The sequence below is a fragment of the Schistocerca gregaria genome, chromosome 1 (genome assembly GCF_023897955.1).
Source record: "Schistocerca gregaria isolate iqSchGreg1 chromosome 1, iqSchGreg1.2, whole genome shotgun sequence".
Lineage (NCBI taxonomy): Eukaryota > Metazoa > Arthropoda > Insecta > Orthoptera > Acrididae > Schistocerca > Schistocerca gregaria.
Genome location: NC_064920.1, coordinates 198,868,081 through 198,884,482, shown reverse-complemented (window position 1 = coordinate 198,884,482; position 16,402 = coordinate 198,868,081). Strand labels below are relative to the sequence as shown.

General features: G+C 44.3%; 1 protein-coding gene across 2 annotated transcripts in view; it reads left to right on the top strand.

Annotated features, from left to right (window-relative positions):
- Positions 1–16,402, top strand: part of LOC126336714 (4-hydroxyphenylpyruvate dioxygenase) — a 116,664-nt gene that overhangs the window by 20,141 nt on the left and 80,121 nt on the right. For both annotated transcript variants that reach the window (XM_050000708.1, XM_050000698.1), the window contains exon 2: positions 8,251–8,277. In XM_050000708.1, coding sequence (XP_049856665.1) covers positions 8,251–8,277 — 27 coding nt within the window. The remainder of the gene's footprint in view (positions 1–8,250; positions 8,278–16,402) is intronic.

Here is a 16,402-nt window from a genome sequence, read left to right as displayed (position 1 = left end):
TGAAAAGTATCCGGACGCCTGTTGTGTCCACTCCTCGCCTTTATGACGGCTTGAACTCTGCTGGGGATACTTTCAGTGCGGTGTCTGAATGACTGTAGAGAAGTGGTACCCACCTTAAGAGCCGAAACCAGTAAAGGTTTGGATGTTGGATGTTGGGGTTGTGGTGCGAAGTCAACGTTGGAACTCGTCCTATAGGTGTTCCATTGGGCTCAGGTCGGGTCTCTTGGCAGGGCAGTCCGTTTCAGGAATTTTACTGCCCATGAACCATTGCCTCACATTTCCTGCTTTATGACAGGATACACTGCCATCCTGATGCGAGTCATCGTTCCCGCCAACTGTTCCTCTGTGGTACTCAGTACACAATGCCGTAAAATTGAAATCCTTCCGCTTAGGTGACCACTGCCTAAAAACGAAAAACAGCCCCTTATTCTAACTCTCCGTACTTCACTTTTGGCATTATACGTGGCGGTAGATAATGGTCCAAGGACATTCGCATCCATATCCTTCCCTCTGATTGTCACAGGGTACAGAGTAATTAATCATTCAAAATCACTCGTTTCCAGCCATCCACAGTCCAATGGCGTCTTTTTTTTTCCCTACACATATTGTGCTAGCTGCACTGCTGGTAGCACTTTGAAACTCACGAGTGACTCCTTTCAGTGATTTCTAAAACTACTGTAAGTAATGCTCCAGTGTCCCTCTCCGTCAGTACATGAGGTCTGGCTGATGTTGGTTTGCCTGTGATTGTTCTTTCGCGTTTCCACTTCACAGTCGCACCACCAAAATTCGACCTTGGCAGCTTCAGAAGTGGTTGAAACGTCCCTGCCGGCCGCGGTGGTCTCGCGGTTCTAGACGCGCAGTCCGGAACCGTGAAACTGCTACGGTCGCAGGTTCGAATCCTGCCTCGGGCATGGATGTGTGTGATGTCCTTAGGTTAGTTAGGTTTAAGTAGTTCTAAGTTCTAGGGGACTGATGACCTCAGCAGTTAAGTCCCACAGTGCTCAGAGCCATTTTTGAACCTCTGCTTCCTTATACACTGGCAGCTTCGCCTCTCGTGATATTTAGTGGCCATTTCCGCATTACATATTGTTGTTGTTGTGGTCTTCAGTCCAGAGACTGGTCTGACGTAGCTCTCCATGCTACTCTATCTTGTGCAAGCTTCTTCATCTCCCAGTACCTACTGCAACCCACATTCTTCTGAATCTGTTTAGTGGATTCATCTCTTGGTCTCCCTCTACGATTTTTACCCTCAACGCTGAACTCCAATACTAAATTGGTGATCCATCGATGCCTCAGAATATGTCCTACCGATCGATCCCTTCTTCTAGTCAAGTTGTGCCACAAATTTAACATCTCTCCAATTCTATTCAATACCTCCTCATTAGGTATGTGATCTACCCATCTAACCTTCAGCATTCTTCTGTAGCACCACATTTCGAAAGCTTCTATTCTCTTTTTGTCTAAACTATTTATCGTTCACATTTCACTTCCATACATGGCTACACTCCATACAAATACTTTCAGAAACGACTTCCTGACACTTACATCTGTACTCGATGTTAAAAAATTTCTCTTCTTCAGGAACACTTTACTTGCCATTGCCAGTCTACATTTTATATCGTCTCTACTTCGATCATCAGTTATATTGCTTCCCAAAGAGCAAAACTCCTTTACTACTTTAAGTGTCTCATTTCCTAATCTAATTCCCTCAGCATCACCCGGCTTAATTAGACTACATTCCTTTATCGTCGTTTTGCTTATGTTGATGTTCATCTTATATCCTCCTTTCAAGACACTGTCCATTCCGTTCAGCTGTTCTTCCAAGTCCTGCGCTGTCTGTGACAGAATTACAATGTCATCGGCGAACCTCAAAGTTTTTATTTCTTCATGTCCCTCGACTCTTATAACTGCCATCTGGTTTCTATACAAATTGTAAATAGCCTTTCGCTCCCTGTATTTTACCCCTGCCACCTTCAGAATTAGAAAGAGAGTATTCCAGTCAACATTGTCAAAAGCTTTCTCTAAGTCTACAAATGCTAGAAACGTAGGTTTACCTTTCCTTAATCTTTCTCCTAAGATAAGTCGTAGGGTCAGTATTGCCTCACGTGTTCCACCATTTCTATGGAATCCAAACTGATATTCCCCGAGGTCGGCTTCTACCAGTTTTCTGTAAAGAAATCTTGTTAGAATTTTGCAGCCGTGGCTTATGAAACTGATAGTTCGGTAATTTTCACATCTGTCAACCCCTGCTTTCTTTGGGATTGGAATTATTATATTCTTTTTGAAGTCTGAAGGCATTTCACCTGTCTCATTCATCTTGCTCACCAGATGGTAGAGTTTTGTCAGGGCTGGCTCTCCCAAGGCTATCAGTAGTTCTAATGGAATGCAGTTTACTCCCGGGGCCTTGTTTCGACTTTGGTCTTTCAGAGCTCTATCAAACTCTTCACGCAGTATCATATCTCCCATTTCATCTTCATATACATCCTCTTCCATTTCCATAATATTGTCCTCAAGTACATCGCCCTTGTACAGACCCTCTATATACTCCTTCCACCTTCCTGCTTTCCCTTCTTTCACTACATATTAATGTCCGGATACTTTTAATCAGATGGTGTACGGTTACTGTAACGAAAGGGGAATTTGATGAATGATACCAATTTGGGACAACAGAACTTTGCAGGGATTCAATTACTCTTTCTAAGAAGAAAATGATACTAATTTATTTATATTCCATGATGATCTCCACAGAACGTCCACCGGCTGAAATACGGTTGTCCTCAGCATAACATCGTTATAACGCATAAAAATTAAGAGTTTTCGAAACTTCACTGTAAACATAACAAAGAAATACGTAATTTGTAAAGTTATTAAATAACAATGTACGTGGCTCATTAGCTGGGAAGCTAGCGCCAAATAAATACAATAAAAATGGTTGTAAATTGTGTACTAATGAGGAGAACTACCAAAATTTGCAGAAAATATCGGAAGTAATAGGAAAGCAAAGGTTAATATCCTTTGGACATCTCTACCAATTGTATTAGAACAGGCTAACGAATCAAATATTCCTGTATATCTGGATAAAAGAAATCAACAGTAGTACGGATTACATAAATAAGAAAAAAAACTAGAAAGGAATAACATCAAATAATGAATAATAATAGAATGAAACCATTTAATGAATAAAATATTAAATTTAGAACGCTTTCAAGGCGGAAGAAATAAGAAATTGGGAACAACATGGACAGTAGAAAGGAAAAGACAACATAGGGAGAATATGAAGGAGTTTTGGAAAAATGGGAAACAAAGATACGAAGATAAAAAAGATATTTTGAGTTCCGCATTTGGTAGTATTACTCAGTATAGGATCATTTACAATCACTATGTTTTTGACTTTAAAGGTTTGCAAGAATCTGTCTATATCTCACTATTAGCCTCGTCCCCCCCCCCTCCACCACCCACTACAGACACAGAGAGATGGAGAGAAAGAGAGAGTGCTTCAGTGTCTCGTCCGCCCCATAACATTCTCCTGCCTGCATTAACAGAAGGTCCCACTGATATCCGCGGCGCCAAGTGAAACCGAGACAAAACACCAACATAAAATTCCCTTCCGTTTTCCGAAAAAATGTGGCTCAATATTTGTCGCTGACGCAGCTCCACGAGTTTGTGTTGTGACGCGACACCTCTGTGAGATAGGGCTAAGGCGCACGATAAGGCACAACGCGGCGGCCTAAATGAGGCACGAGAAGACCCTGAAGAGAAAGTGGAATGTCGCCCCCGGTGCTCTCGCGGCTTTTGTGAAACACGACGAAACAGTCGCTCTGGAGGATACCGTGACCGCGAAAACATATTTTTCTTTTATTTAACCGGACGACAGTGACTGGGAATAACAAAGGAAAAGCTGGTCAAAATAAAAAGCCTTCGTTCGAACTTCAGCGAAATATTTGATTCAATTTCTATAATAATGAGTGAGATCACCCACGAGTTTAATTTTTTTACAGTAGTCAACACCTTTGACCCACGCTGACACAGATTCAGATTCATTTATTTTACGATGATTCCTGGTCCTGAGAACCAAAGGCATCGAAGAAAGGTAATACGATTTACCCATATCGCTATTGTAAACCTCTGCGACTGAAATGTCCGATAAGCAATGACGTCATGGGTGTTAAAACTTTCTAGACCTGCAACTTTATCGACTTTAGGTCCACGTACTAGAGCAACGGTGTTCCAGCCATTACCGTGCTGATTGGCATCATTATTGCTAAGGGTAAAGTTAAGAACTCCACCACAGAACACTGATGGACCATGCAGGAAGACTTGTGCACCAACATAGGTGGACTTAGAAAATTTCTGATCGGTTGCGTAAGCCGAGAACCGCCAAACGTACATCGAGAACCGGGGACTCGTGTTTGCGCACGTGTTACCCAATGTCGAACGGCGGCTAGGAGGAGCACAGACCAGGTTCTAAGGCCTTGGTTGGGACAAAGAAGTACGGCAGTCGAGCATGTGTCGCAGAGAAGTATCGGAACTGTACCCATTGTTCGGCGAAGTGTTACAGGACGTCCCCGTAGGGTCGGAGAGCAGTTCGAATATTCGTATCGTGCGTACGCTGAGACCGGCGTGATCGACGGTAACCGTTCCCTACGTTACCGTTGGAATGACAGAAACGTTGTCCACGTTTGGTAATTTGTAGCACTGTGCCACTTGATGCATCGTTAATCATTTTGACATATACGGTGCCACTAACTACAAAAACTAACTAAAACTAAACTTCGTCCAAACAGGCCTTGGAAGGCCTAACGGTACCGACCGGGCGTCGTGTCATCCTCAGCCCACAGGCGTCAGTGGATGCGGATATGGAGGGGCATGTGGTCAGCACACCACTCTCCTGGCCGCATGTCAGTTTCCGAGACCGGAGCCGCTACTTCTCAATCAAATAGCTCGTCAGTTTAGCTCACAAGGGCTGAGTGCACCAACCTTGTCGATAGTGGTCGGCAGACCGGATGGTCACCCATCCAAGTGCTAGCCCAGCCCGACAGCGCTTAACTTCGGTGATCTAACGGGAACCGGTGTTACCAGTGCGGCAAGGCCGTTGGACTGCTATTATGGACAGTTGGATTCCAGTTACGTCCTGTGGTGGAATTTTAACGTCGTCACAAAGAAACCGTTCCATGTCCAGCGCCTTCGGACGGGCGAAGTCTGGACAAAAGGTGAAACCCAAAGTCGTTTTGCGACAGCTGTATACCATTTTGGTCTATAAGGAAGGCGGCACTCTGCAGCGGGCGAAGCAAACGCAACACGCAACACGTGCCTCGCTAGCGGAGCGCTGGCGCGTGACTGCTCCGCAACACTGCCGGCCTCAGACTGGACTAACAAGGGGAGCCCGCCAATTGTGAAATTCAGATTCGATTCATGTTGCGCATAATAAAAGATCATGGCCAGAGGTGTAATGTGGCAAAGCACCAAGATGCACTTCTTAGCTGTTGTCGAGAAAATGAGTCGTGGTGCAGCGGTAAGCGCTCGGGTTCGTAATCCGAAGGTCGCCGGATCGAATCTCGTGCCATGCAATTTTTTTTGTTATTAGTTTATTGTAATTCAAATACATTAATGAATTGCTTATGCATGTTGGTGAGGCTGGATCATTCTCCAATTGTACCGCCTCCATTTTTCCGTTTTTTAAACAGGGTGTACCAAAGCTCTCCGCATTGATTTTCGACGATGTTATAAGTTGCGCTAGGGGCAGCATCTACCTTCTTTCGAAGTTAGCAGGCAACTACGCTGCTATTCGGCAGCTCGTTTCGGCCCATTCAAATCTGTCCTTCTAGTGTAACGAGCGAATAACGGAGTTTATATTTCATACCTGCCACAGCAAATCTGTGTTCGTGGGGTCTCTATTCTAATTCGAACGTTTGACTAACGCTATACGTATTCGTTTCGGAATATCGCTTCTACGTCTTCCGTTAACTATACGTGGTTAACATTAAGAAGACAATTAATAACATTTGTCAAATACAACTTTGTTTGCGGAAAACATAATGATGTTCGAAGTCGCCAGTTTTTCGACGACAAACCACTTTCAACAACTTATTATATGAATAATTGTTGCAACTGATTGCCGGGAATTATATATATATATATATATATATATATATATATATATATATATATATATATATATATATATATAATTATATATAATATTATTATATATATTATTATATATTATATATATATTATATATACATTATTATATATTATATATATATAATTATATATATATAATTACAAAAAACAAATACTAAAAAAGGGGAGCGATTAGATCCGGCGACCTTCGGAATACGAACCCGAGCGCATACCGCTGCGCCACGACGCTGTAGAAAATAATTAATCGTAGAGAGTATTTCACCCCAACGGTTTCTTTTAACTGTCGATTCTGTCGACAACGGCTGAGAAGTGCATCTTGGTGCTTTGCCACATTACACCTCTGGCCATGAGCTTTTATTATGCTCAGTATGAATCGAATCTGAATTTTACAATTGGTGGCCTCCCCTTGTAAGAAGTAAATCCTCTATCAGGTCCTGACGACCTCTTGATGTCTTCCGGCCACAGTGTAATCCTTTGCTACGTGGGTTATGCGGATGCGGTATAGAGGACCTTGGGTTCAGCACGTAGCTCTTGCGGCCGTTGTCGCCTTTCCAAACCTCGAAGCCGCTAATTATCATTCACGTACCTTCTCAGATGGTCGCCGAGTAAACCCTCTCCCCGTCCTCTCAGCGAGTACCAGGAAATGAACCAGTGTCCCCGACATGGCAGCCAGACGTGCTGACCACCCAGCTAAGGAATCGGACGCTAAACTATAAAGAACAAGTAAATTCCGTTTCCAGCTTGGCCATGAGCGTGGTGTGCTGACCTTATCCAACTGCATACCTCACCCAGATGACGGCATTGGTTGAGGATGACACAGTGGTCGGTCGGTTCCGATTGGCCCGTCTCTGATCAGAGTGGTGGAACTTTGCTTTGCTTTCCTTGTCAGCAAGATACGTTCAAACACCCTTGTTTGTATTCTAACGTCATTTGCCCACCTTCTATTACATGGTCGTCTCAGTTTTTGTTGTCTCGTAGAATCCAACAAAGAGCTTCGTTTCGCCCGGCTACGTATCTCGTCCACCTCGAGTTCGTTTTCTTTAGTCATAATTACGTCTTCCGCTCCAGTCTGTTCCATGCTGCCTTTTTTACCCAACGATTCCCAGTAATTCCCCAGCACGAATCCTTGTCTCTCTTGCTGAGCAGTCCTTAGTTTTGAATTGGTTCCACATTAAAAGTCCATTTTTCACTACTATAAGTTAAGCTGGTAATACGAACAGGTTGGGAAGCTTTCCTTTAAAGAGACAGTGGTAGCTTAGTTTCGAATGGTGTTCCAGTTTACCAAACGGGCTCTAGAAATTCTCTGTTATTCTGTTTATTTCTTTTGTAGCTCATAAAAAATTACCTTCAACTAGCAAAAAACTAGTCAATTGGCTGAACTACTTTAATGCTAGTTTATATCTTTTGTTTCCGATGTGTTGATTATTTCAGTCTTAATAGAACTGCTGTTTGATACTTCCTGTACTAAGTCACTACATCAGTTTTTTGAGTTTATTTGTACCAACGGCAAATAGTTCAATGTCACCAGAAAAGCGAAGGTTCTCCATTAACACACATTTCGTCATGGCTGTCCAAGATAAGAACTCTCATTGTATGACTACTAACAATATGGTGGTGTGGAACGTCCCTACCTGTATTTGCCTTCTATTCTGAATTTCTCACTCTCCCGATGTAGGCGAACTGAAATGCAGCATTTATGTTTAAATTCACTAGTATAATGATACAGATTGAATCACTACCCTTTTTCACTATAACTGTTAGCACAGATTAAGCCAAAGACTGCTTCAAATACTACGAGTGTAAGAGAACGTCGCTAACAATAGGCTACGACTAATGATGAAAGTAGCCGGCCGGTATGGCCGAGCGGTTCTAGGCGCTTCAGTTCGGAACCGCGCGACAGCTTCGATCGCAGGTTCAAATCCTACCTCGGGCACGGATGTGTGTGATGTCCTTAGGTTAGTTAGGTTTAAATAGTTCTAAGTCTAGGGGGCTGATGACCTCAGATGTTAAGTCGCATAGTGCATAGAGCCATCTGAACCATTAATGATGAAAGTTTTTAGACGAGAGTTCTCCGTGATGCTGACCCTTAGTTTTTATCTGTTTCAGACGACCTACACCGACAAGGGCGACAAGGTAAGCTAGGTGGCAGTCTGTGCTCGCTGTTGCTGCTGCGTAGCCTCTGCACCGAACAAACCGGTCCTACGAGACGCCGTCAACCACGCTGTCGGTTGTCAGCGTGTGACGTCCAGGCGATACGCAGGCCGTTTCCTTCCAGCCACTTTCTGAAGACTGTAGAAGAGCACTTCTGCTTCTCAATGTATTTTGTATTCGCCATCATCAGTACGCACCGCACCCTCGATATGAATTTCCCTTAAGTTCGTCACGTTTCGTTTCACAAATACACTACTGCCCATTAAAATTGCTACACCACGAAGATGACGTGCTACAGACGCGAAATTTAAACGACAGGAAGATGATGCTCCGACATGCAAATGATTAGCTATTCAGAGCATTCACACAAGGATGGCGCCGGTGGCGACACCTACAACGTGCTGACATGAGGAAAGTTTCGAACCGATTTCTCATACTCAAACAGTATTTGACCGGCGTTGCCTGGTGAAACGTTGTTGTGATGCCACGTGTAAGGAGGAGAAATGCGTACCATCACGTTTCCGACTTTGATAAAGGTCGCATTGTAGCCTATCGCGATTGCGGTTCATCGTGTCGCGACATTGCTGCTCGCGTTGGTCGAGATCCAATGACTGTTAGCAGAATATGGAATCGGTGGGTTCAGGAGGCATCGTATCACTAGCAGTCGAGATGACATGCATCTTATCCGCATGGCTGTAACGTATCGTGCAGCCACGTCTCGAATCCTGAGACAACAAATGGGGGCGCCTGCAAAACAATAACCATCTGCACGAACAGTTCGACGACGTTTTCAGCAGCATAGACTGTCAGCTCGGAGACCATGGCTGCGGTTACCCTTGACGCTGCATCACAGACAGGAGCGCCTGCGATGGTGCACTCAACGACGAACCTGGGTACACGAATGGCAAAACGTAGTTTTTTCGGATGAATCCAGGTTTTGTTTACAGTATCATGATGGTCGCATCCGTGTTTGTCGACATCGCGGTGAACGCACATTGGAAGCGTGTATTCGTCGTCGCCATACTGGCGTATCACCCAGCGTGATGGTACAGGATGCCGTTGGTTACACGTCTCGGTCATCTCTTGTTCGTATTGACGCACTGTGAACAGTGGACGTTACATTTTAGATGTGTTACTACCCGTGACCCTATCCTTCATTCGATTCTTGCGAAACCCTACATTTCAGCAGGATAATGCACGACCGCATGTTGCAGGTCGTCTCTCACGAATTGAAAACGTCTGGTCAATGGTGGCCGAGCAACTGGCTCGTCACAATACGCCAGTCACTATTCTTGATGTACTGTGGTATCGTGTTGAAGCTGCATGGGCACCTGTACCTGTACACACCATCCAAACTCTGTTTGACTCACTGCCCAGGCGTATCAAGGCCGTTATTACGGCCAGAGGTGGTTGTTCTGGGTACTGATTTCTCAGGATCTATACATCCAAATTGCGTGAAAATGTAATCACATGTCAGTTCTAGTATAATATATTTGTCCAATGAATACCCGTGTACCATCTGCATTTCTTCTTGGTGTAGCAATTTCAATGGCCAGTAGTGTAGGCTGACTGGCACTAACAAAAGATACTAAACTAAATCCTATCCTGGTCTGTGTGTTTTTAACTTCTACATTGAAGTTAGTTTCTTATCTCATAAACGCAAACGCAGAGATTCGTGCACGGTTTATTTTAAGGTAACGTACTCCAATGGGTAAGAACGGAGTCTTTACACGATAGCTTTGTTGTCCGCCTGTCCGTCATAATTTGACACTGGCAACCTCGTTCAAAAAACATGTACATAATGCCCCTTGAGCTACAATCATGAAATCCAACAAGAAGCCAGGTTGCAAATTACATGTAAAAGAAAAAAATGCAAAAATTTTTAATTTTTTATTATATCACAAAAAAATATTTTTTCGCATTTCTTTTACAACTGCCAGTCTGTCCGTCTGTTACGACCCATTTTCCTCAGAAACGGGTATAAGTATCAAGGTGAAATTAATTTCGAAGACTAAAATTTACTGTCTTCCCATTCCCATTTCGAAAAGTAGGGTAGATTAGTGGCACACATGTCGCCGAAGTGGCGTCCAAGCGAAAGACTTCCAAAAGACCATTAAGCAACACGCAATTGTTGTTTTTATCTATAGACATAATTAAGTTTGCATGGAACTCTCAGAGTACAAGCGCTACTCGCAATTGACCGGTTTTGTTTAGTTTTTAGCTGCAGCAAACATGGTGGTATTTGAACTTTGACGTTTATCTACACACATCAAAATGAAGTTTTGCATCACTCCAGTTCCCAGAACTCCAGAAGATAGGCGTTGGCTGTGGATAATGTAGCACAGACATAGTACCTTTGATTGTTCAGAGACGTCACTAAACCCGCCCAAACATGTAAGCAACCAAGCATGGTTCAAATGGTTCAAATGGCTCTGAGCACTATGGGACTCAACTGCTGTGGTCATTAGTCCCCTAGAACTTAGAACTACTTAAACCTAACTAACCTAAGGACATCACACACATCCATGCCCGAGGCAGGATTCGAACCTGCGACCGTAGCAATCGCACGGTTCCGGACTATGCGCCTAGAACCGCGAGACCACCGCGGCCGGCCAACCAAGCATGAGCACCGCCTATTAGGCGGAGGAGGCCCGACAGCCGATTAGTTCCAGTCATTCCACCAGGAAGGAGGTACACGGCTCGTGTGGTCTGTAGTTCATGGTGGAACGGCTGCTCATAAGCCACACATCAAGCCGGTAAATGCCAAACGACGCCTCGCTTGGTGTAAGAAACGTTAACAGTGGACGATTGAACAGTGGAAAAACGTCGTGTCGAGTGACGAATCACGGTGCACAATGTGGCATTCGTGGCTATGGCGAATGCCGAGTGAAGACCATTTGCCAGCGTGTGGAGTGTCAACAGTTAAGTTCGGATGCGGTAGTGTAATGGTGTGGTCGTGTTTTTCATGGAGGCGGCTTGCAGCCCTTGCTGTTTTGCGTGGCACTATCACAGCACAGGTCTACATTGATGTTTCAAGCACTATCTTGCTGCCCACTGTTGAAGAGCAATGAGGAGATGGCGATTGCATCTTTCAACACGATGGAGCACCTATTCATAATTCACGGCCTGTGGCGGAGTGGTTGCACGACAATAACATCCCTGTGGCCTACACAGAGTCCTGGCTTGAATCCTATAGAACAGCTTTTGAATGTTTTGGAACGCCGACTTTGTGCCAGGCCTCACCGGCCGACATCGATATCTCTCCTCAGTGTAACACTCTGTGAATAGTGGGCTGCCATTCCACAAGAAACATTCCAGCACCTGATTGAAACGTATGCCTGCGAGAGTGGTAGCTGTTATCAAGGCTAAGGGTGGGCCAACACATAATGAATTCCAGCATTAGCGATGGAGGGCGCCACTAACGTGTAAGTCACTTTCAGCCAGGTGTCCGGATACTTCTGACCACATAAGGTAGTAGGAACTGCTACAGTATAGTACAGAACGTAACTGAAAGAAATAAGCAATGAGACTAACAGAAATGACAGTTTTATTAAACAAACAATAATTACACTTCAGTCACAACCATTCGTGATGGTCCTCTCGACACTGCGAAAGGCGGGAGATGGTTCATTATAGGGTGTGTGATCACCGCGGGCAGCAGAGCACTAACTGCAACCGTGCTCTCATGTCGGCCACAAGATTGGGAAGGAGTTCTAGTGGTAGGGTCGTCAAGTTCTTCCACTAGGTTGACGACTGGTGCTGGCCGCAGTGGCCGAGCGGTTCTATGCGCTTAAATCCGGAACCGCGCAACTGCTACGACCGCAGGTTAGAGTCCTGCATCGGGTATGGATGTGTGTGATGTCCTTAGGTAAGCTAGGTTTAGGTAGTTCTAAGTTCTAGGGGACTGATGGCCTCAGATATTAAGTCCCATAGTGCTCAGAGCCATTTGAATCATTTGAGGACTGCTACATGGTAGTTGGTACATGTGGAAGTGTTGCAATACTTCAACAAATCCTGCATTTGCTCGATGGGATTTAAGGGGGAAGAAAGAGCAGATCAGTCCATTCGGCGAATACCCTCTCGTTCCAAGAACTCCTCTACCTGCGCTCTTCGGTGCGGTCATACATTTTCATCCATAAAAAAGAAGTCAGAATCGAAGGCCTCCTTGGAAAGATGCACATCAGGAAGGAGTAGTCCGCCCCGAGAGCTGAGTGGTCATCACGACGGAATGTCATGCAAAGGCGCCCGGGATCGATTCCTGGTTGGGTCGCTGAATTTCTCCGCTCAGGGACTGGGTGTTGTGTTGTCCTCATCATCATTTCATCCCATCGACACGCAAGTCGCCGAAGTGGCGACAACTAAAAATACCTGCACCAGGCGACCGGTCTACCCGACGGGAGGCCCTAGCCACACGACAATTCATTTTAGGAAAGAGTACAGTGCCACAATGACGTTGACTAATAAGCGTACCCTGTTTAAAGATTTGGTGGTCAGTACGGTCTTACAACATGATTCCTCCCCGCACCATAACACCTAAACCACCAATGCGATCACGCTCGACAATGCTGTATGTACCTTCATATGGTGAGAGTTGGGAACAGATTAGATTAGATTAGTACTTGTTCCATAGATCATGAATACGACACTTCGTAATGATGTGGAACGTGTCAGGTTAATAAAGGGTGTCTGTACAAGATATTGCATAACATAAAATATCACATGACACTAAATATTTTTAATTTTTATTTATTTATTTATTTTTTATTTTTTTGGTGGGTGGGTGGGTGGGTGGGGGGGAGGGAATTACCCACTTACTATATCCAAAAATTCATCTAACGAGTAGAAGGAGTTGCCATTCAGAAATTCTTTTAATTTCCTTTTAAATGCTCTATGGCTATTTGTCAGACTTTTGATGCTATTAGGTAAGTGACCAAAGGCTATTGTGACAGCATAATTATCCGTTTCAGAGCCAAAGTTAGATTTAACCTTGAGTAGTTAAGATAATTTCTTCTCCTAGTGTTGTAGCCATGTACACTGCTATTACTTTTGAATTCGTTCGGATTGTTAATAACAAATTTCATAAGTGGATATACATACGGTGAGGCTACAGTGAAGATCCCTGGCTCTTTAAATAAGTGTTTGCAGAATAATCCTGGATGAGCTCCAGTAATTATTCTGATTACACGGTTTTGTGCAATGAGCACTCTTTTATTGAATTATGAGTTACCCCAGAATATTATGCCATACGAAAGCAGAGAATGAAAATAGGCGTGGTAACCTAATTTACTGAGATGTATCTCGCCAAAAGGTGCAATGAATCTAATAGCGCACTTAATGCATCCAGTAAAACTGTCGAACTTTATCGTTCTGGTGGTCCAGCTATTGTGGTAGGGGTAGGCATAATGCTGCATGGGCGTACTGACCTCTACTTGCCCGGACACGATACACTCGCAGGTCACCATTATCGTGACTTTCTACTTCTTCCCCATGTACGCCTTTCCTCGGGTGCATTTGACCCTGACTTCATTTTTATGGATGACAATGTGCGATCGCATTGAGGAGACCCGTCCACGTCAGCCAACGTCCATTCAGAAATTGGCGACCGCGTAGGTAGAGGAACGGCACACCCTACCACAAGAACTCCTTACCAACCTTGTAGCCAGCATAGTAGGACGTTGCAGAGCAAGCACTGTCGTCCTTGGTGAACATACGGCCTATTAATAACTATGTGCCGCCGTATGTAACGCGCAGAGGACCATTATACACTACTGGCCATTAAAATTGCTACACCAAGAAGAAATCCAGATGATAAACGGGTATTCATTGGACAAATATATTATACTAGAACTGACATGTGATTACATTTTCACGCAATTTGGATGCATAGACCCTGAGAACTCAGTACCCAGAACAACCACCTCTGGCCGTAATAACGGCCTTGATACGCCTGGGCATTGAGTCAAACAGAGTTTGGATGGCGTGTACAGGCACAGCTGCCCATACGGCTTCAACACGATACCACAGTTCATCAAGAATAGTGACTGGCGTATTGTGACGAACCAGTTGCTCAGCCACCATTGACCACACGTTTTCAATTGGTGAGAGATCTGAAGAATGTGCTGGCCAGGGCAGCAGTCGAACATTTTCTGTATCCAGAAAGGCCCGTACAGGACCTGCAACATGCCGTCGTGCATTATCCTGCTGAAATGTAGGGTTTCGCAGGGATCGAATGAAGGGTAGAGCCACGAGTCGTAACACATCTGAAATGTAACGTCCACTGTTCAAAGTGCTGTGAATGTGAACAAGAGGTGACCGAGACGTGTAACCAATGGCACCCCATACCATCACGTCGGGTGATACGTTAGTATGGCGATGACGAATATACGCTTCCAATGTGCGTTCACCGCGATGTCGCTAAACACGGATGCGACCCACATGATGCTGTAAACGGAACCTGGATTCATCCGAAAAAATGACGTTTTGCCATTCGTGCGGCCAGGTTCGTCGTTGAGTACACCATCGCAGGTGATGCAGAGTCAAGGGTAACCGCAGCCATGGTCTCCGGGCTAACAGTCCATGCTGCTGCAAACGTCGTCGAACTGTTCGTGCAGACGGTTGTTGTCTTGCAAACGTCCCCATCTGTTGACTCAGGGATCGAAACGTGGCTGCACGATCCGTTACAGCCGCGCGGATAAGATGCCTGTCATATCGACTGCTAGTCATAAGAGGCCGTTGGGATCCAGCACGGCGTTCCGTATTACCCTCCTGAACCCACCGATTCGATATTCTGCTAACAGTCCTTGGGTCTCGACCAACGCGAGTAGCAATGTCGCGATAGGCTACAACCCGACCTTTATCAAAGTCGGAAACGGGGTGGTACGTATTTCTCCTCCTTACACGAGGCATCACAACAACGCTTCACTAGGGGCAACGCCTGTCAACTGCTGTTTGTGTATGAGAAGTCGGTTGGAAACTTTCCTCATGTCAGCACGTTGTAGGTGTCGCCACCGGCGCCAACCTTGTGTGAGTGCTTTGAAATGCTAGTAATTTGCATATCACAGCATCTTCTTCCTGTCGTTTAAATTTCGCGTTTGTAGCACGTCATCTTCGTGATGTAGCAATTTTAATGGCCAGTAGTGTATGTGTCGCCGTTTGTAATGTGCAGAGGACCATTATGAATTGCTGCGACTTCAGTGTAATTATTTCTTTGAATTTAAGTGTCATCTTTGTTCGCCTCATTGGATATTTCTTTCATGTACCTCATGTACAATACTGTAGCTGTTCTTTCTATGTGCGGTACAAGTTTTTTCGAGCTATGTTACTTGCCCAGTGACGTACCATGCGAAAGTTACTATCATCCTTAAGTTTTGCACACTTGTGTATACTGTTTCTCCATATCAAAAATTGTACATACAGCATTTGGTTATGTTTTCTTCCTCGCAATCGGTTTTGATCGAAAATCTGTACATTATGAAATTTGTACATATGCTTAATTGCCTTACGATTACAATACTATTATGCAATATGAATCGTCCGAGACTTTCTAATGCTATCCGTTCGCAGATTAAAATTGTGCGAAATAATGTTATAGAAGATTCAGCAGCTGGAAACCTCTCTCGCATACCCTGTATACCAATTATACCATTCATTTTAAGCAAATCAAGGTTTCGTTTGAAGTAACAATAAGGAAGGCTCCAGATCATTCACTTTAAGCGACTCCATTTCCCAATCAAGGTTTCGTTTGCAATAAGAATAAACAAGGCTCAAGTTCAGACATTAAAATACTTTTTCAATTGATTTCCAATCAAAGCGCTTTTCGCAAGATCCATTGTACCGGGTGTTCTAAAAGTCTCTCCATTTTGCCGTATGACTGTTAGCCACGCGTGCCGTATGCCGCAGTGAATATACCGAAATGAAACTCAGTGAAATACAAGCTATTAATTCATTGAATACTCATTTTTACTTACAAATTTTCGCATTGAATGTTGAAAGTGTCCCCCCTGTTGTTGAATACACAATTCAATTCGTCTAACCATGTTTCCAAACGCAAGCTGTAACATTTCTTCTGTAACAGAAGCAGTGAAAGTGGATATTGCAGTTTTCAATT